The sequence below is a fragment of the Trematomus bernacchii genome, unplaced genomic scaffold (assembly GCF_902827165.1).
Source record: "Trematomus bernacchii unplaced genomic scaffold, fTreBer1.1, whole genome shotgun sequence".
NCBI lineage: Eukaryota > Metazoa > Chordata > Actinopteri > Perciformes > Nototheniidae > Trematomus > Trematomus bernacchii.
Genome location: NW_022987705.1, coordinates 5,610,371 through 5,631,355, shown reverse-complemented (window position 1 = coordinate 5,631,355; position 20,985 = coordinate 5,610,371). Strand labels below are relative to the sequence as shown.

Here is a 20,985-nt window from a genome sequence, read left to right as displayed (position 1 = left end):
CTACCTTTTGCCGAACCTTAACATTCTGTCTGTTATCATATTCCGACTTTAGACGTCAAGACTGCAACACAGTCCTACATGTTATGACTATGAAGTCTCTATATCCAAGCCAATATATCCCTGAGGATATCACTGTTTCATAATTTGTTCTGACTTGATGATGTTGTACAACCATTTACATTAAGTTATGTGAACTCTAATAGTAAAGCGGAGGTATACTCCTTAACTGTTACTTTGATTAACTTTTTTAAATGTAACAATGTGACGTTCTTGCTATTCAAGCAGAAATCTTGCCTACTGATATTTTTGAACTTATAGATTTCAAGCATGTTAAACAAATGAAAACAGTCTACTGATGTGACAAATCTCTTCAAGACTGACGATTATTTCACAATCCACACATGGCTGCAATTAGTTTCCTACAAATATGTTCATATTCCAGAGATGTCATTGAAATGATCACAAGGTTCATTCTAGAGTGAAGCCAATAGATACATATCTAATATTATTTGTACTGGACCCTTCCTCACAATAACATCAAAGCAGAATAAACAGCCAAAAAGGCTCTGTTGTGTTTTTCCCATGTAACCTCTTTTGTTCTTGGAATAAAAAACTGATGAGGTGAGTTATTAACTGAAAACACATTTTCATGCTCTCAGTGATATACAAACTCTGGCAGGAGAGGAGAGATACCCTGTCCAAGAGGGGAAACAAGGAGAAAGAGATGAGGAGAAGGCATAGATGGTCTTCTATGTTAGGCAAGACGGATTGTTGTTTATAAGGTTGGTTTCTTTGTGTACGTATATTTCAACGCAGCACATTCTCACATCTGGAGCAGTCATCGCTACAATAAAGCCTTTAGAAATGTTTGGTTAAGATGTGTTAGACTCTCAAAATGAGGGCAAACTGTTAAGCCTGGATAAAAACCCTGTGGAGGCTCAGGCATCACATTTGGCTCAGGAAAAAATAGGCCTGAATCAACACTCCTCATTAATCAGTGCCAAAGAGTTCACTGCGGACCGGACCTATTCATTAGTTGTTTGTGATGGGACAATTGAACTGTAACACACTTATCATGTAATCCTGGAAAGGGCTTGAATAATGTGGATGGCATCTGAAAGCGAGGACATTATTAGTTACAGATCATAACCGTTGTTGTTTCATCCCGTGAAACAACAGATCTCACTGTGGTCTGTCTTTACAGTCACTACGAGCATGTGTTGTGAACACTAAACTGAGAGTAGGTGACCAAGTTTTTAATGACATGTATGCTTGTGTTGTCCATGTTCTTTTGGCCTGACTCCAATCTTTGTCTAAAAGGATCAAGGCCAACTTAATTAATTAGAGTGTGAGGGTGTAAAAAACGAGTTTTCTTTATAGATTTCGGAAGCATTTTCATGAACTATAAACTCAGGGGTTATGCTGGGCGCCTTAATCAGTTATGAAAGCAAAACATCTATCAGACTTAATTAACTTAACACAGCTTGGCTCCCTTTGAATCAAAAGACCGCCTGATTTATTTGCGATGCTTCAGTTCCTCTCAAACACAGTATGCATTAGAGACCTGTTGCAGCACATTAAACATTAATGTATTCAATATTTTGGAATCAGTTCAACTCAGCCGCTTCCTAATACAGTGTGGTTACCACAAAGTAGAACGTAAAGCTGTTGGGAAATCCTTTAAAGGGGCCGCATTAGGCTCATTTTCAGGTTATATGTGTATGTAGTGTCTCTCCTGTGACATGTCTCCATGATTTAATGTTCAAAAAGCTCTTTATTTGTCTCATACTGCCTGTGCTGCAGCACCTCTTTTCACCCTCTGACTGAAACCAGAGTCCAGTCTGCTCTGATTGGTTAGCTGGCTGGCTCTGTTCTGATTGGTCAACCGTTAAGAGATGTCCCGCCCCATAGCCCCCCATGTGTTGGAGCGCTAGCCAATAGCAGCACCAGTGTTACATAGTGATGTCACTAAGTAAACTAAGTAGGCTTTTAAGGCGGGGGGGGGGGGGGGGGCACAGGGATTTTAGTCCCTGCAGACCACTTACATCCACAACAAGCTACATAACACACTACAGGAAAGGGAAAACCCCAAAAAGCACAATGGGCCTATTTAACACCTAATATAAATCTTTCCTGTGACATGCATGGATGATGTTCTGCGACGTATAAAACAAGATGTGTTAATATCACAACAATGGCTCAGACGCGTCTCAGATACTGGGCAGAGTCATGACCCCGAGTCTCACATTTTATTTCTCACTGAACCTGGGTTACAGGGTGGGGTACACACACACACACACACACACACACACACACACACACACACACACACACACACACACACACACACACACACACACAGAGCTGACCGACTGCATGATGATTTATAACTACTGACTGCCCCCAGCTGTTACAATTGTTGGAGCCAAGACTAAGCATGCATAGCTGAATTGGCCCATGAGACAAATTCAAACATCCACAAAATGAGGACTGATAGGATTTCCATCAAAATAGAAAAAGTCATAAGGAAATATGCAGCGCAGAATGCAGCATGTTTGCTGAAAATCAGTCTTGTTTTAAATCTGGACACTGGACACTCATCATTAAATGACCTGCATGGGAAAAGGGCAACGAGAACATTTTAATTCAAGTTGGCAGCAATAAAGTAGAACAGACCTTTCTCACCCTTTTTGACGTGATTATCCGCTTTGAACTAGAGAGGCTGTAATAGACTGCCAGGCCCACCAGTTTACACAGAAATATGACAGCCTTTTTGTGAGAGTAATGAAGGCGTACAAGGGTAGTGCGTCCGTTTCAAAATATTGTTTCATGCTTTTAGTGAGAGAGCGAGAGCTGTCTGGCGCTAAGTGTGAAAGAAACACAATGAGTCATTGTGAAGGGGAGGGGACAGGGAGAGCACGTCGGGAGGTCACAGAGAAGGGAAGCAATATTAATCTGAAGCCCACTCAGTCTACACAAATCTGCAGTTGCACTCTGGCTGAGTCATGGGAACCGCATGTGATAATTTGACACCTGTTGACCAAACAGGCCTCCGGACAGACTGCACACTGTGCTGCTCGGGAAAAGGACTCATAATAATCATGCTTACATAATTATTTCCATGACATTGTCTCGTATTATTTAACGTATAGCTACAATGACAATGTGTAAAAGGGTAAAGTTGTAAAAACAAAAACAACAACTCCAAAATCAGGCACACAGTGGTAGCCACATATCAAACACAAGGTACCCTGCCATAAGATAATACACTAATCGTTAGTGTATTTTGTGTCTGTTGATTGTGTATATATAGGTATATACATATTTTTATATATTTATATTTTTGTAATCGGGATTGTGGGAAATGATATTTCGATCTCTGTCTGTTTACACAAACTGAAATATTGACAATAAAGTTGACTTTGACTTAGATTTTCTTAAACGGGGACAATAATTAGCAAACATTGTAATCATATATTGTATTGAAGAGGACTTAACAGAAGCCATTGATTCAATAAACTCATAAATATATATTGAGGTAATAAATCAAGTGAGAAGTCATGTTATTTTCTCATGGACTTCTATGCATCTATCACGTCTCTTTCTGCATCTATTCCCTTCTAGAAATGATAGAGGTTTAGGGTTGATATTGGGAAAATATTATGTGTGTTTGTGTTTGAGTTTGGTGGGTGTGGGAGGTGAAGAAGGTTCGAACTGCTGCTTTTGATTTTCATGTCTCTGATAACATTTCATCTCCAGCTGGAAAACAGTTTAGAACCGCTCTGCTGCCGACCATAAATGAATCAGCACATAGTTTTGAAGCAACGCCTTCAAAGACAACTCTGAGCTCTATAAGCCATGTCTTAAATGATGACTGTGTTGGACTTCAATTATTCTACTATATATAGACACCATAAAGCAATCACACAACAATTATGACTTGTGTAAAACACTGAATAACTTTATGGGTTAAAATTGTAAGCAGATGTACAGAGTGCATTCAGCTATATCGAATATGACCACTTTAAAAAAAGAAATATTTCTGGTATGTGGATTGGTAAGTCATTAGTGTATAATAACAAACCAAATCCTGTGGCTGCATAAAAATAGCTACACAATGTTTTCATTTTCACATCAGAAGGATTAGGAAAAGGCTGTTTTCTCGCTCAAAAACAAACAGCTTCGGCACAGCCCTGTATTGGCTGACAGATCAAACCCTAATAAAATGACTCTGGATGCAAAGAAATGTAAATGTATATACAAAAAGCATTCAAAAAACCATACATTTTAAATAAGTTGACAAAGCTCTGTTTGTATTAACAATAAATATGTTGATAATCATATAACAGCCTTAGAAAACCTTTACATTTTGAACAGATGCCTAAAATGTTCTCAAATACAAATCATTTTCATAGCAAAGAGTATGTTTGAGAAATGCTGATCCCCAAAGGTCCTCAATCATCCAAAAGATTCACACTGAGGGCGTCTCCTGCTCTAAACTCTGATCTCTATACTCCACAAAACATAACCACATTTTAATCAAGAAAGCTGTCAGAACTATCTGCCAGTTGTGTTTTGTAACCTAATGAGTTACATATAAAATATGTGTGATGGTTAAAAACACGAAAAACAAGATTGTAATTTTGAAATTCCACTTGTAATACAGGAATGACGCAGGACATGTCAACATGTATGAATAAAGTATTTACTGTATGATATCCATGTAGTTATTGGTCGATACAAGGAGTGTCACGGGAGTAAAACAACCTTCAGGGTGAGCATACGTCTTCTGTCTGCTTGGGATTTAAGAAAGTCACCATCTCCCGAATGCCGTCTTCACAGATTGTCGTCTGAGGAGCTGTACTCAAATGTTCTCCCTCCTCTTTAAACTTTTTCCACGTCTCTGAAAAACAAACCGGAATTCACATTAATCTGTCAAACCAAAATAGGTCGTTTTGCGAAATAAAAAAAAGGCATAGAACAAACCTTCATTAAGTGTTGTCAGTAATGTGTAATTTCCTGGATTATCCACAATATTTTTTCTTTCAACGTCACCAATATCCATTAGTTCTAAGACACCTGTATAAAGGAAGAATTCAGATGAGAAACATTTAAAAGTGTTACATTTCTTAGAAGAAAGACATGGACAACAACGTGGGAGTAACCGATATTCAAAAGGTAGCCAAGGTTGCTTTATTGTCTATCTTACTCTAAATGGGACCATCATTTCTTAAACAAACACCATGCTCTATTGAAGCTTGAATTAGCAAAAGAGACTACAAGCTCATCAGGAAATGGTTAACGGAGATGATAAATAAAGTGAGAAGTTGGGTCATTTTCTCATAGACTTCTATACAATCAGACTTCTTATATGCAAACATTGCAACGCCCCCTGCTAGCTATCAGGGGGAAAAAAGGCAGGTTCAAGGCATCTTCACATAGGCTTTATTTTTTTCATCTTTCTATGAGAAAGACTGCCTGCTGGCTTCCTAGTGGTCAGAGTGCTTTCAATGCTCTCTCATCCAACAAAAGTGTAAAACTATTCCTTTGATATTGTTCCCACTAGCAGATACAGTACCTTCTACAGTCTTCCATACTTGCACTTCGACCTCAGCAGTACTTTGTTTTTCAACAGCAATGATCCTGACCGTGTCGGGTGGGTCCACTTTCATCGATGAGTCCACTTTATACACTAAGACGTTGCTCTTATGTCCAGTATAACACTGGGTCTGGTTACGTTCAGTTCTACGTTCTAAAGCAACAAAAACAGACACAAGTTATGTTGATGGTGTTCTAATCAACATCATGTCAGTGTAAACACTTCATTATGTTATGAGTCGTGTTTGTCTACCTGGACAAGTCTTGCAGCACTTTCCCACTGATTTCATAGGATGTTGGCATGGGTACTGGCTGGGACAAGTGATGCGTTTGCAGTCCTGGACGCCATCAGTACAAGTGCACAGGATGCATTCCAGGACCTTACCCAAAACGGGGTGCCACATGTCTCCATGAGAGTACGTCTTGCCATTGTAGGAACACGCTGAGAGAAATGGGAAACAGCTGAGGGTTGCACTGCATATGGAAGCGATCGTAAAGTTGTAAGGAACATGGCTATAAAATCAAATACCTATACTGGATCGTTTTGTTAGGACCAAGTCTCACCTCTATGGTGTTTCCTCGGCAACAAAATCTTCACGGTGGTCTCTGAAGCCCCTTTGAGGTTGAGTCTAGCGAAGCCTCGGGGAGCAGCCCTGACCCTGGAGGGAGTGGCACGGTCGAACCGCACCCTGCCCGGCTCTCCAGAACACTGATCCACTGAATGCCTCTTTGATTCAAACAGATAGAACAAAACACAGTTATCTTTCATCTACTCAGCCCTTGGCTTTCCTGGCTTTCTCCATGAGTGATAGCTAAAGGAGCATCACATTTAGTTCATTCATCATAAAAGTTTATATCCTGGCTCCAGATCTCTGAAACACGGCCCATATCTCAGATTTGTTTCAGCACTTTGAATAGAACACGATGTAATTCAAACCTTTTTATCAGGCCAAGGGGATCTTAAGGGGAAATCTTTTGAACAGCCTTCTCTTCAAAAATCACAGCAAAATTGATTATTCAGAAATGATTTGACTAATTGTATCCCCCCCCACTTTCCCACAGAGGTCATAGGTCAGTGTGAGCATGCAGGCACCTCAGTGTTGTGTTCAAGGACACTTCAATTAAGGACACTACATTTCAATATATTTCCAAAAATAGGCAAAGACATGTTAGTTTTATGATAAATCAGCTAGAACATACAACGCCTCTGTTCAGTTGCTGGTTTCCCTCCTCAGATGATGAGGACACACTTGTGCCAGTATCTAAAAGACCAAGGAGAAAATAAACAAGTGTGAGGACATTATAATTAACATTGAATATATTTCAATTCAGTTGCTAATTGTCATCGTAACAATATGATCACATCAAGGAGTTTCTTTGTGTTGTGATTTACAGTGGAACAAACTGCATTACGTAGAACATCGTTTTCGATAAGTGGTTTAATTTAAATGTTTTATATTTGTTGACATTTTTTTATTATTATTAATCAGTCATATGCATAGGCTAATACATTTGTTTGTAAAGGTTGGATAAAGAGTAAACCAGTGTGTGAGCTTGGATGAGTTTGAGTACCTTTACACACCAAACAGCAGGTGTCTGGGACTGAGACTGCAGAGGAACAGGTGATTGGTTGGCATGTCTTCAGACCGCAGAAGATATTTCCATTCTGAGAAAAGAAAGGGAGGGAAAATGTCGTACTTTGTATATTATATAAGTCCAGAGGCCAAGTCTAAAGTACTGCAAGGTTTCTGCAGGCCTCTCTTGACCTAGTGTCTTCGAGATCCAATGTTTTTTTTAAAACAACTTAGCAAAGACTTAATGAGACATTATATTTATTTAGCTTTTCATGGAAATTGATTAAAACGTAATTTTTCCGCACAAGCAAGGTTCTGTCCAATCAAAAACATGCAGAGAATATCACAGTCATAAGAAAAGCTATGAGGATGTTCCTAAAGACAAATTGCAGAGATTAAAACAATAACATATACACTAATAGATCTATGGCAGGAAAGCATTAGGATAATGGTGATTTGCGGGGAGTCTTTTTGCTAATTATAGTGTTAACAGTTGTCTCCTTGGAAACATCTGTTAACAAACACCACTTACCAACTCAAATGAACTCCTCTCATCATGGGGCTTTTAATGGGGAAACCCCACAGTGAAGTTCATTTACTTATTCTTTCTGATGTTGGCTCTCTAAATTAAAATAGGCATGCATTTTCTTTTGCCAATCACAACCAAGCTTCGCCAACACATGAACCAAAGCAAGATGCCATTACTTGCTACAATATACATTTAATTATACATTTATACTTTCACTGCATAGCAAAGCAGTTATGAGTCCTAGGCAGAGATGCTATCCAGGCATATATGCAAAACGTTTTGAAAAGTCTAAAATATTTCAATGCTTTATATATGAGAAGTTTTAGAATTGGTTAAATAACCATTTAATAAAAGCAAACTTAAAGGCTGTGGTGGAAAACATTGGATATGCTGTTGAAGTGGGAACACAACTAATTACAAGAGGATTTGGGAAACTATATATTAACTATTAATTGGGAATGTATTTTATAGCTAAAATAGGGATATATCTAAATATTCTAAAAAATGTCTGTCAATTTCTTTGTTTGTTTTTTGGTCCATAAAACACACCATAACTTTGCTCTGAACATTAGTATAGTGAATGTTTCACAGATTAGGCTACATGCTTGATTAAAACTTGGATTTCGTAAAAAGACCTTAAATGTCTTGAATACTGCATGCATTTATATACAAGTAGTATATTAGATGCAACTCACAGAGCATGTGCACACGACACACTGGTTGCTCCGTTTGGAGGGGAAGAGGTCGAGCTTGGTGAAGGTCTCCCCCGGCTGATAAACACTCCCGTTGTACCTGCAGGACTTCACTGAAGCTCTCAGCCCTGCAGGGGTCCTGGGCTCATCTGAGGAGGACACACCACACAGGACAGCAGGCCTTAAAGTCACCAGCAGAACTCTAAAGCTCAGATCTGATAGGATCATTAGAGGACGTCTACCTGTGCATCTGGGACAGCACTGCTGAGGCTCAGCTACTGGGTGTTCGCAGGGCAGAGCAGGGCACTTGATCGTTTTGCATTTCACATGGCCTGTCTAAGAGAGAGCAATATATTATAAGAGTTCAAAAGCACATTTAAATCACATACACAGAGTTCTTCACAGTTTTAGTGCAGTATATGTGGTGGAAGTCTTTTAAAAAAACTCAAAACATATTTGTACAATCTAGCCTTTTAGGAAGCAAACTCCTGCTCTCTGCTGCACTTTCTCAATGCATTTTAACCTGTCAGCTGATTGTGTGTTGAATTTGCACTATCCTCCTTTTAATGCACAATTTAATCGTTATACCTTTAATCTAAATGTATTTTTTATGTTTGCTTTATGCTATTTTTAGTTTGTTTTTATATATTTTACTGGTAACTGTATTCTGTGTGATATCAATATTCTGTGAAATGACTATGTGAAGCACTTTGAACTGCACTTATTGTATGAAAGGTGCTATACAAATAAAGATTATTATTATTATATGTAGATGTTTGTATAGGAGTGATATGTAACTGTACAAAGATACCTCTGAGCAGACACAGCGCATGCAGTACATGAATCCAAAGGGCTCCAGATAAGGATGCCAGCTGTCTCCTGGGCTGTATGTCTTGTCTTTGAAAGTGCATACCACCCGAGAACCTGGGTGCCAAAAATGAGCAGGATGAGCTCCATGTGGCAGAAGCGAACATAAAATCAAAAACACTTCGATGTTAACTATCACAATATTTGTCAAAGCCATTTAGTGAAACCCACAATCAGCTCAAAGTGATATAAATCAGAGGAAAACATGGGCCATGATCCCATTTGTCCCATTAAATAAGAGCCCACAGTGACACAGGTGTTACATGACATTTAAATGTTCTGGAAAGTTCCTTATACCGCTTTAGCCTTGTTTTTATCTCATGAAGTCCCCAAGTGACACACCCTGAACAGTCTGGTGGGTCATGGGCCAGGTCATTTGATTTTGTGTTCCCATAACAACATGTCCAAGATGTCCATGTGCCAGACTAATACATGTGACCAAACTAGCTACATTCCAAAAACTTGTTTTTTGTTGATAAAGGTCAAATTCAAGCCATTTAAGAATTAAAATGCTTACATAACATGTCCTTTGTTACATTTAACCTGTTGTGGAAACATGTTTTGATCAAATTGATATGAAACAAATGAGATAAATATCGCTGTGACACTAATGTCACATCGGGACATTAACCTTAAACGTTCACAGTAAACCCGGAGTGACACATATGTCACAATTAGAAATATGATTATGATCTGCTCAGTTAATTTAGCTGGTTCAATGATATTTAGTTAATATATTCTTTATTCTTCAATTCAAAGAATGTTCAAACTATTTTAAACAAAAAAATCATCCTCATTAATTAAGTTATAAATAAGAGTTACTTTACTATTAACGCCCAATGACACTAGGGGGGGTTACTTGTCAGAAATGTGTTCTATGTGGTCTATTTAGTCAACATTATGTTCCCCTTAATTTTCACAAAAGTAGAAATGGGTGCGGGTTCTTATGGGTTAAGATAAACACAAGTTGAATTGTTAGTGGCTTCAGTGACAGTATTATATGCACAAGTTTTACCACAGAACACCAAAGTTATGTTCAGGGCCATAGAGCAAAAATATTCTAAATACAAGTTCAGTTTTGGCTGAGTCAGACCAAACTTTCCTTATCTGAGTCACATTATCATGCTTTTCCTTATGTTAAACCCCTCTGAAGTTTGACCAGGACAGAGTATCAGCTGGGACTTACCTTTCCGGGTTTTCAGCTCTGCATCTGCAAACCAAATGATGAAAAAGAAGAAAAACGTGGACTTCATCTTTTACATGTGCGTGTCTGGGTCTTCACCGCGCAATAAGTCTGTTTGTGCAGGACAGAAACTGCAGGACAGTGTGAGAGAAGGTTACAAAAAAAAACAACTAACTTTTTGGGCTCTTGGTTGATCTCTGGCTCCCCCTGCAGGAGATAACTGGTAGCGCCAGCTCTGCCACAGGGATAACTGAAGAGTGACCACATGAGCCTAAAATAGATCAGATTGGATGGAGTCATAAATACACATGTGGAGGATTTTACGAGCTTTCACTCCAGCATGAGAAGCTATTTCAGACTTTACAATAAGAATAAATTAATCCTCAATATCTAATTTAGTCAAGTAAAAGTATACACATTTTGGCTGCTTAATCTACTTACAACATCCATGGTAAAAAAGTAAAAAAATATTATTAAAAATGCATATTATTTTTGCGATATTATTTTAACTTTGCATTTTATTGGTTTAATCCTTACCAATGTATTTTAATTAAGGAGCTATTTACTGTATATTTCTCAAATAAAACTCATTCTGAAATGTAGTAGTTGAAAGGCCTCGAGTACAGTTCACATTATTAAATGTCAATTAATTGAGTTCCATTGAACCAGTGCCAAATAAAGCTCATAAATGCACACCTCTCTTAGATGCACAGATTAGGCCAGGCAGAAATGAGGGCAACATAAAGACAAAGTTCTTATATTGTTCTCCATTTAATTACACACGAGGGGAATAAAACAGTGCTACCATGTTAAAATAAACAAGATGCCAAGGAACAAACTTTAAGATATCAAACAAAACAGATGTGACCAATGTTCCTACGATGAGTCTGGTACCTCTGCTCCCTGCTGTGATGCCTATTGCAAGCCGTCACCTGGCTTCATAAGAAAACATTTAGTTTGGAGTAACAGCTTAATTCACAGTCAGTGCAGATGCATCAAGACAAAGAACATCTCAGGCGAAATCACAAATGTCTAAAATCCACAAAATATTGGATTTTCTTAAAAGGAGATTCCTCTTGAAATGGAGGAAATGGCATGCGAATGTCCAAATTTACAAAGATCTGAAACAGGTGAAAAAAATAAAAGGGCATTCCGGTTTCCCTTTTAAAAGCCGCACTGGATTTTGGGAACACTGACTGCAGTCATGCTTTGCCTAAAATGTGCATCCGGCCTGGCCATAGCTTAAAATTGTAAATACTTTATTGATAAAAAATGTCACATGGGACTGTAGACGCAAATCTGCATCAAACATCCCAGAAACATTGTTTTAAAATGAAATCCTGTTTTGTCAAAATGTATCGGATCCTATTGTGTGAGAGAAGCTTGACAACTGCGAGAAAGTCCCAAACAAACATTAAAGACTTAAAAAAAATCCAGCTCCTGGATTTAGACTCACCTGAGCATCCTCCACTAAACACAATCTCATGATTTCAACACATTCAGAGTGACATACCGCCTGTAATATAAGTTATACTTTTAAATGTCTGAATTACAAGGTATTGCATTATAGAATGAATCAGAATGGTCACAGACACACTAATGCGCCCACACATCCACACACACACACACACACACACACACACACACACACACACACAAAATGGTAGACATAAACATGGTGGAGTCTCAGGAGCTGCTGCTGGGCGCCCCCGAGTCTTCCTCCTGCTTCTGCCGTTTCTTCGCTCTGATTTGGTCGATGGCTTCCTCTACGGAGCGTTTGTCTCTCTTGTTTGCTGCCGGCACTGGAGGAGAACATTATTTACATGATAAGTCAATTCAGGAGGGGGGAGAAGGACTTAAGTCTAGCCAATTAATGCAGTGATCGGTGTGACAGTATTTACTCACCGCAGCCATAAGCCCTGTTGGCCTCTAGTGTGTGTGCTGCATCTTTGGCAGCCGAGGTGCCGATCAGGTGGACGTACTTGTCCCTGTAGTTGGTGTTAGGACACATTTCAGTTTTCTTTGTCTTACTGGATGCTGTTTCTTCCAACGCGGCCTGTTCCTGCAGTGACAAGGACATAGAAAGAGACTTATTAGGAACATTTTAGGATAATTCAACCACTAATACATGGTTAGATATCATCCAGTCGCCATGTGAAATGCATTCTAGAAGAAACTTGACCATAAAACGCACATTTATTTAACCTCTTGCCTCTCAACCTGCCTCATCAGATTCTACTTGAGTGAATGCATTAACACAGAGATCCTGAGAGGATAATGAGAGTCAAACGCAAATTGTGTATACAACTACAGGAAAGAGGAAAGACAATATGACATGAAAATCTGAAGCAGACCAGTTTAGGCATTTCGAGGCAAGGATGTAATTGTATTTGTTAAGCTCCATTGAAGTGAGGGTCTGTAAAAAAACATAATGCTTCTTTTATTATCATTTCCTTCCCTGTATGCGTGTTGAATTTGTTGAAAATTGCAGCAAACCATCTAAAATAATCTCTTTCAAATAGTATTTTTTTTTACTCATATCAAATTCATACATTTATATGGTGCCGTGTTGAAAGGGATCTGGAAAGGTCCCTCGTAAGATAAGTAACTAGTAAGTTTGATGCTGGTAGTTTTACGTAAGACAGATCAGGTTGCTTATTGGACTTGAGACCTGCATGTTACCATTGCCATCAGATCAGATGTAAGGCTAGACACCACCAGACTCAGAGACAGTTTCATTCCACAGGCAATAAGACTATTAAACACCTGACATTTTTTAAAGACCATCCATAAACATTCATCTGTTTGCATCTTGCTAATTATTGATCTAATATTCCATTTATTTGTATATAGACTCTTCTTGCACTATTTCAATTTTATTTGTATTCTCTTGCACTATGTTATCTGTTTTATTTGTTCCATGTCCTATATATATTCATGTTGCACTGTTGGAGGAGCCTGTGATTTAAGTTTTTCATTGCCATATCTACACTATAGTTAATGTGCACATGACAATAAAGCCTTGAATCTTGAAAAGTGGTCTCCTTACCTTGAGTCTGCGCCGCTGCTCTGCCAGCTTGGGGTCCCATTCCTCTCCATTTCGATAGGCTTCCAGCTCCTCATCTGATGGAGCAAACTCCTGCCACGGCAAAACATGGAAATGAGTCACCTTTCTCCACCTTGTTTTAAAATCAAACACTGACTTGAAAGTAAAGTATTCAGACCTTCTTGAAAAGCATGACGTAACGGCTCTCCTCCTCCTCCCCGAAAGAAAAAGAAGTCAGACCGGCCACCTCTGAAACGTCATGCCTAAGAGACAGGAAGGAATGACAGGCAAACACATGAGGACACTTGTCATGTTTCTTGCATTACGTATTGTAATTATCTGAAGTAATCACTACTTACAATATACTCCTCTCAATCTTCCCCATAGGATTGTATTTCCGTTTCTGTTGTGCACTGTCTTGAATGAATTCTGACACTTCTTTCTCCATCTGAACAAGAGATGGAGAAACAGTCTGTGTCATTTTCGTTTGATAAATACCAACAGCGGTGAATGGGAGCTTTGTACTAGATCTACCCACAGTGGCCACTTTATACAGTCTAATGCAGGATTTAAATTGTAGGCGATGAGTCTTTTTTCATCTTAAATGACTTTCTCCCAATAAAAGCACATCTCTGGGAAACACAAGCTCTAGTCTAAAGTGATTTCATATGTTTCTTTGTGGAGAACCTGAGATCTGTCAATGAGTTGACAAAACTGCATTGATGTTAGCTGACTACAAATTCCATTTACATGACATTCCATTTCATTTAGCTGAACAACATTTCAGAGCAGTAAGCTAATGATCCTGCAAGTACATTAGGTTCATATAAACCAAACCAGTTCAAAGTGTTACATACTTTTTAAATGTATTTTAAATTTCCAAGGTGCAACATCTTATTCCCAGGACAGTGCTTCTTCCCTGGACTTTATAACAGTGAAGCTTTTTGATTATTATGTATGCAAATGGGAAGGACACTTTTCAGTATTACCTAATTATAAACCTATACTTGAATTGACACATTTCAGACCCTGTCAACAAAAACTGAACATTATAAACTCTGTAGAGGTAGATTATGTTTCAGAACAGTTATATTGCACTGTGTCCAATTAGGCTTGTGTAATGTATGTATGGCCTCTGAGTTTGCAATCAATATATATCAGTTGTGACACTCACCTTTTTCCGGAACTCAGCTTTCTTTCTTTTCTCAAGTTCCTCCATCTTCTTGAGTCTTGCTGCTTGCTCTTCAAAAAAAAAGGACATACATTTCAGTTTTCATGGGTTTTGTTTGTGCAGATATAGCAATAAATGTTACCGGTGTAAACACAGATCACAGGTCTGTTGATACTTTTGAAGACTTAAGTTACAAAAAGACTTATCAAGCCTATGTTATCACATCATGCGAAAAATATCTTGTTCTTTTTCAAATGTGTAAATCCTGCAAATTTCTTCTCCACACTACCTCTTTTAAATCTGCACAGCTCTCCACTTTAAATACAGTATATAGTATTTGTCATATGAAAATATTGTTAATTTGTTATAATAGTCTAATAGTTATACATTGTCATTACAGTGCTATTTTTATTTTACTTAGTTTTGCTACATCATTTTGCTGTGTCTTTGTATGCACCACATATACCAAAGCAAATTCCTCGTATGTGTAAACCTACTTGGTAATAAAAAGGATTCTGATATAATGTTTTTTGGCACGCATACTCATAATATTTAGTGGAACAGATTGTCTTTTTTTTTCTCACAATCGTCTTGTGTCCTAACGATAACTGAAAATTAGATTGGTTTGTTCATTTGTAGCAACACACTATTCAGCTTTGCCAAAGTGCTACAATTTGGCTCTGAAGTAGTATTTCATCTGATATCAGCCAACAGGAAAGATAGCAAAATAGATTTAAATGGAGAAAAGTAGCAGTTGTTCTGTAAAAAGTCTATCTGCAGTATCCATACCAATTAACAAATATATGAATCATGAACACATTGCATTTATATTATGCACTTGATTCAACATTTAAAATGATCATAGCTTGAGCTAATAGCATAGCAATTTCTGCAAAGTGGAAGCTGTGGATTTAATGGCAAATAAAAGGTAGATTAAAGGGATCATCGATGAAAATAATAGGATTTAAGGTAAAGCACTAGTGATCAGAAGTAACCTGTTTCTAAGTCAAACCCAGGAGTCTGCAGCATGTAAAACGAGCTGTTTGTTTACAATTCTTTACACGGGTTTGGATTCTGACTTGCGTTGACATCATTTTGATTGTGACAAATGCCTGGAATGAATTAACCGCTTTCAATTCAAAGCTTTACAGTGATTTAGTGTTTCAGAAACCTTAATTTCCCACATCACTAATCCATACTGTGACCTGAGGTCTGCGGGACACGCGGGGCTGCACGTTGAGGCGGTGCTAAAGCAGACCCGGGCCCACGGTGCTTACTGAAGGCTCAACTGGCCAATGGCAGCCCCAGAAATGCTCTCTAGTTTCCACACACATCCGAGTCCCTTTATATCCATATCAACTATTCAAACGGAAGCGATTCGTTATTTAGGCAAAGCATGAGGTACCTCGAGCCTTTCGTCGGCTTTCCTGGTTTCCGACTGTTGGAGGCTTCTCCATCGAGTTTAAGATTGAGCCTAGGAGGTCCGCCATCTTGGAATGATAGGGCACAGCGTTCAGTCTGTTGTTGTTGGCTGCAGCTGTACGGTATGCGCATGCGCAGACAGTGTGGGGTTTTTCTTCGCTGTGTTGAAGAACCGGCGTGTAAAACATCTGTCGCCACGGTCGCCACCCTGTGTATCACAGGCATGTCGCCACCACGTTTTGAAATGGCCAATTTTGTAGCCACCACTTTTAAGTATAACTTATAAATGTTCTGTAAAATAGCGTGCACAAAGAAATATGATAAACAAAGACACTGGTTTAGTGTCAAGATGTGCAATTTGGACATGTTAGTACACTTTTAATAGGAACAACATTTTTGACGCTAATAAACATTTATATCTGGCTCTTGAGGGCTCTGAAGTGAAGTTTACTTTTGCCTCAAATATGTCAATCAAAGTTTATTTATTTAGCCCAATATCACAAATTGTACTTTTGTCTCAGGGGGCTTTACAGTTTATACAGAACATGAATACAGTTTATTGTGTTATGTATTCTTGTAATTATTTCCACATTTCTTTATTTATTCCTGTATTTATTTATTTTTTCTTGTGTTTATTTATTCCTTTATTTATTCCCACATTTATTTATTCATGTATTTATTTACACATTGATTTATTTCTGTTTTTTTTCAAATGTATTTATTCCTGTATTTATGCATTTATTTATTTTGTACTCATGTCATGTTCTGTCCTCCATACCTGTGTGCTCGTTTTGTGCATAAATGTACAAATTCACTCCAAATCACATCACAGCAAGACCTATAGTTGGGCGTTCAATGTATAAAAAACACATACTGTAGGTGGTCCAGAGGTCTATGCATTGGTTATCCATGCAGGTGCTGGAGGTTCAACACCATCTTCTGTCTCCCGGTATGCTGATGTTAAATCTGGAGAGTGACGGCCATGATCAGAGGGTTGTATTACTACAGAGGTGGGATGTAAATAAATACATGAAGGCCTACTGAGGTATACTTTATAGTTCATAATTTACACATCTAAAAAAGATACCAATTGTTAGAGTTCAAGAAGAGGCCAAAAAAATACCTTTTTTAAAGCTTTCTTAAATCTTTTTTTAAATCTCAACAATACTGTAGAGATGAATATGGGCCAACAGAAATAACATGAATTCATAATTTTATAATATATGATGGAAAAGAATTCAGAGGGAAGAGGTATTTTAACTCCACTACATTTATCTGAAAACATCTTTAGTTAGGACACTTTTTATATCACAGTTTATAGGCTATGATCATTTTTTAAATATGCATGTTTTTACCCACGGAAATTACCTAGCAGAACTTAGAGTTGTTAAAGTCAGCTCTACCTCTTTGACATTCAGATGCAACTTCAAGATTACGAATCAGGAATTCAATACAATGACAGATAAATGCAACACTTTGAATAGGACTATTTAATTATTTTTGCTTCTGATACATCCAGGAGGCCTACACATATCTGCTAATAGGCCACTTGTGTATAATAACCTAAATAAGACCTTAAATGCAGGACTTGTTATTTGTTACAGGGCATTTTTCTTCTGCACTTTTGCAGCATACGTGATTACGACAGTAACCTAAAATCAATACATTAATTTGGTGTGGTTGCCAACAGCCCTGTGCTTAATTCTGATGCACAGCCACTGCTCTTCATCCTGGTTTTACCATGCCAATGGATTGGGTCGAAAACAATAATAATGTTGATAATCTGTACTAGAGTGTGTCAGAGACTAAACAAGCAAACGTCTTTACACAAGCACTAGGGGGCATGCTATACAAGTACATGTCAGAGGGTCTATGCCTTGTGTTGTTATTGTTGTGTTAACAATCCTCCCCTGTGTCACTGGAGCAGCGTGTTTTGTGCTGTTTGATTGTAGTTTCACGGGATCAGCAATAACACATGAACTACTGCCATATTCAGATGTGGGCAGAGCAGTGGTGGAACAGAGGGCTGCCCTGAAAACACAGCAGGACAGACAGAATTGTACTGCTTACTGTGTCTAAAGCAAGCAGATACGTTTGTATGTCACACCTAAAACTGAAGGAGTCCTTTTTGGTACAGCCATACAGTAGTATGAAAGTCCAATTTCAAAAACTGGTTCTTTTTTATTTTAGGATGAATAATAAAGATATTTTTGCTCACTTACACAGTCCCATAACAGTATGGCTCTTTGTAAAATGTCCAAAAGTGATCTTACATTCTCAAGACACTTCAGCTGTTTATACTAAGCTGAGTAAGCTGATCAGGCCTCAGACTGCCATCATTCAGAGACACTTTGTTATTGTGATTTGCACAGAGCACGTCGGACTCCTCCCCCGTGGTTGAAATGCTGTATAAATGCAGCATCAGCCTGTCAACAGTGTCTGAAAGCTTATTGGTACCCAAACATGAAGGGATTGAGCTTGGTTCTCCTTGTTCTTCTCCTGATGCTCGCAGTCGGGGAGGGTAAGCAATAAATACACCTGTTTTCATTTAGTGTGAGATCAGATCAACCAATTCATAATATGGCAAATGCTCAAACTTCACTGTGCATATTTGCATGGCTCTAAGGAGAAGTAAAGCAAATAATGAAACAAGTTTTTTTTCAGAATTTATTTTCAACAATTTAAGAACTTGAGAATAATGTGTTTACTGTGATTACAGTTTATGAACAAGTCAATATTCATCAGGATTATCTATTCTTTAATGATTATATACAGGCAATGATCTAGAAATGCAACATATTTGTGACAATAACAACAGAAAATGATGCAGAAATGAACCATATTTATGATTATTTTATGATTATCCGCAGGCAATGATCCAGAAATGCAGTACTGGACTTGTGGGTATAGAGGACTCTGCAGACGGTTCTGTTATGCTCAGGAGTACATCGTTGGTCATCACGGTTGCCCCCGAAGATACAGGTAGACCTGCTACGATCATAAAGAATAACTGTGCAGAACTATTGTAATACTTATAGCTTATTTTTTGCAAAGACTTTTGAAATGATTGTAAGATTAACTTAATTTGCTCTGCACTCATTTCCAGGTGCTGTGCTATGCGGGCTTAGCACCTGCATGCAGCATAATAAGGACTGACATCCCCAGTACATGGGTAGCTGCATCCAGCTGGATCTGATAACCAACAACCTTCTTCTGGACAAACAATCCCTCTCAGACCTCTAACATGCAGTGGGATCTGACAACAAGTGCTTTTGAAGTGGACTTTTTATATTTAGACCTAGATCACTTAGCTATTAGGTGTGCAGGTGCAATCATAAAACTGCTGTTGTTGCTTGAAACTGTGTCTGAAGCGTCCTGTAATCTCACTTTCTTAAACAACCCTGTGTGAACAGCCACATCTACTCTCCGAGATGCCGTGTTGACAATAAATGCATGAAAGAAAATGACTGATGTTTCTCTTTGATTTTTGTCATTCTTTTTGAATTATATTGTCCCAAATATAATTTAAAAAATTGTCTTCACTTTTCATCTGAAAAATACCTTAAATATAGTGCTAACACTAACTCTGCAGCACATTACCCACTTGGACCTAACTTTAGGGATATAACAGCATGAAAAGCAGTGGAGTCTGGCACAGCGCTATACTGACTGGACACAATGATGGTCAAGTGACTGACCCAAATAGCTGTGATGGAATAGAGCTTTTGTGAATGAAGTGTTATGTCTCTTGTCTGTGTTTATGTTATCTCACCATTCTGTCTGACTAGACAACATTGTCTGCAACAGACGGACTACGTCACGACTGCAAAGCAAATTCATTGTTAAATTGTCTGCCTATCTACGATCAAAGGTCAAATATCTTTGTTGGTCATCTCTGGTTTATTTATTTAATAAGGAAGAGACACGACTGTTCGCTGAAAAATCCAATATACTCAGCCTGGTCCTGATAAATTATGAATAACTGACATCTAGGAAGCAACTCAAATTATTGTAACATTTAATTACACATCTGAATGTTGCACCCATTAACATCTGAAGATGGTTGGTGAGCGGTCCGGGCTCGTAGGTGTTAAAGGCATGGATGCTATTTGTAAACATGGGCCGCTGTATTGTGCCCTGCTTTGTCATCTGAGTGGAATCTTTGTGCTATTCAGACAGCGCAGCGTGACCAAACCACAAAGGCATAACACCCCCACAAACCTGTTTACATGAGGCTGTCTGTCTTCACAAAGCTTAAAACACAAAGTTATTACAGGATGGATGTATTTATGAACTGTCACCGCACAGACTAGCGTTACTGAAGAGAAATGAGAGTTAGGGGATGCTGCGGGCGCTTTTTTTCTGAAGCTGACGATAAATCAAATATATATACTAGGCAGCCCTAGTAAGTCCTTATTAGGTCATAGGTGCTTTACCTATGGTCAGCTGTTTAGTATATGTTTCCGACAGGGAACCAATGCCGTTTTCTGAGCTCTTATCAAAACTGCCAGACTCTATTTAAAAAAAACTGTACTTTTTAAATCTAAAAACATGAGGGTTGCTAGTCTAACACTGCCTGATTGTTGTTCTTCTGAGTTCTGGGATTCTGTTCATTCTGAGTCTGAATGAACAGAATCCCAGACACTTCAATAGGGCAACTTTCAATAATGTTTTTACTGTTAGGCAAATGTCAATATGTTTTTGACAAACTGAATGACAATCTAATACTTTAGGCCCAAACTTAATTAATTTCTTTACCTACGCTAACCTGCCATATCTAAATGCCTTCTTGCTTTGGTTATAAGAGTCATTCCTAAGACCTACGATTAGAAGTTTACAGTCTGACCCCAAAACAAGTTTTACAAACCCAGTTCCTCATCTAGAAAAACAAACAACTACCCAT

General features: G+C 38.3%; 2 protein-coding genes across 4 annotated transcripts; both read right to left on the bottom strand.

Annotated features, from left to right (window-relative positions):
• Positions 1-3,938: 3,938 nt before the first annotated feature.
• chrdl2 (chordin-like 2) lies at positions 3,939-10,870 on the bottom strand. Of its 2 annotated transcripts, XM_034139804.1 has the most exons (12): positions 10,619-10,870; positions 10,447-10,470; positions 9,205-9,317; positions 8,636-8,725; positions 8,397-8,542; positions 7,171-7,264; positions 6,799-6,860; positions 6,163-6,325; positions 5,852-6,040; positions 5,579-5,752; positions 4,987-5,079; positions 3,939-4,903 (listed from the first exon to the last, which is right to left on the bottom strand). In XM_034139804.1, exons 1-12 carry the CDS (start codon positions 10,741-10,743, stop codon positions 4,770-4,772), a joined length of 1,407 nt encoding a protein of 468 aa, XP_033995695.1. In that variant the 5' UTR covers positions 10,744-10,870; the 3' UTR covers positions 3,939-4,769. The 2 variants fall into 2 exon arrangements, with proteins under 2 accessions (XP_033995695.1, XP_033995696.1); XM_034139805.1 differs by lacking the exon at positions 10,619-10,870 and having other exon boundaries at positions 8,636-8,729; positions 10,447-10,576.
• Positions 10,871-11,195: 325 nt separating this feature from the next.
• Positions 11,196-16,181, bottom strand: spag7 (sperm associated antigen 7). Of its 2 annotated transcripts, XM_034140593.1 has the most exons (8): positions 16,066-16,181; positions 14,664-14,731; positions 13,849-13,937; positions 13,668-13,752; positions 13,493-13,582; positions 12,349-12,505; positions 12,088-12,245; positions 11,196-12,057 (listed from the first exon to the last, which is right to left on the bottom strand). In XM_034140593.1, exons 1-7 carry the CDS (start codon positions 16,148-16,150, stop codon positions 12,130-12,132), a joined length of 690 nt encoding a protein of 229 aa, XP_033996484.1. In that variant the 5' UTR covers positions 16,151-16,181; the 3' UTR covers positions 11,196-12,057; positions 12,088-12,129. The 2 variants fall into 2 exon arrangements, with proteins under 2 accessions (XP_033996484.1, XP_033996483.1); XM_034140592.1 differs by having other exon boundaries at positions 11,196-12,245.
• Positions 16,182-20,985: the final 4,804 nt, after the last annotated feature.

What these genes read in the sequence shown, in the direction of transcription:
- chrdl2 (XM_034139804.1), bottom strand. Translation starts at nt 10,743, where the DNA reads ATGACTCCATCCAATCTGATCTATTTTAGGCTCATGTGGTCACTCTTC. An exon ending in TGCGCTGTGTCTGCTCAGAG is followed by an intron (nt 8,726 to 9,204) that starts GTATCTTTGTAC and finishes TCTCTTAGACAG; the next exon opens with GCCATGTGAAATGCAAAACG. An exon ending in GTGCTGTCCCAGATGCACAG is followed by an intron (nt 8,543 to 8,635) that starts GTAGACGTCCTC and finishes TGTCCTCCTCAG; the next exon opens with ATGAGCCCAGGACCCCTGCA.
- spag7 (XM_034140592.1), bottom strand. Translation starts at nt 16,150, where the DNA reads ATGGCGGACCTCCTAGGCTCAATCTTAAACTCGATGGAGAAGCCTCCA. An exon ending in AAGCCGACGAAAGGCTCGAG is followed by an intron (nt 14,732 to 16,065) that starts GTACCTCATGCT and finishes TTTTTTTTGAAG; the next exon opens with AGCAAGCAGCAAGACTCAAG. An exon ending in ACGTCATGCTTTTCAAGAAG is followed by an intron (nt 13,583 to 13,667) that starts GTCTGAATACTT and finishes TTGCCGTGGCAG; the next exon opens with GAGTTTGCTCCATCAGATGA.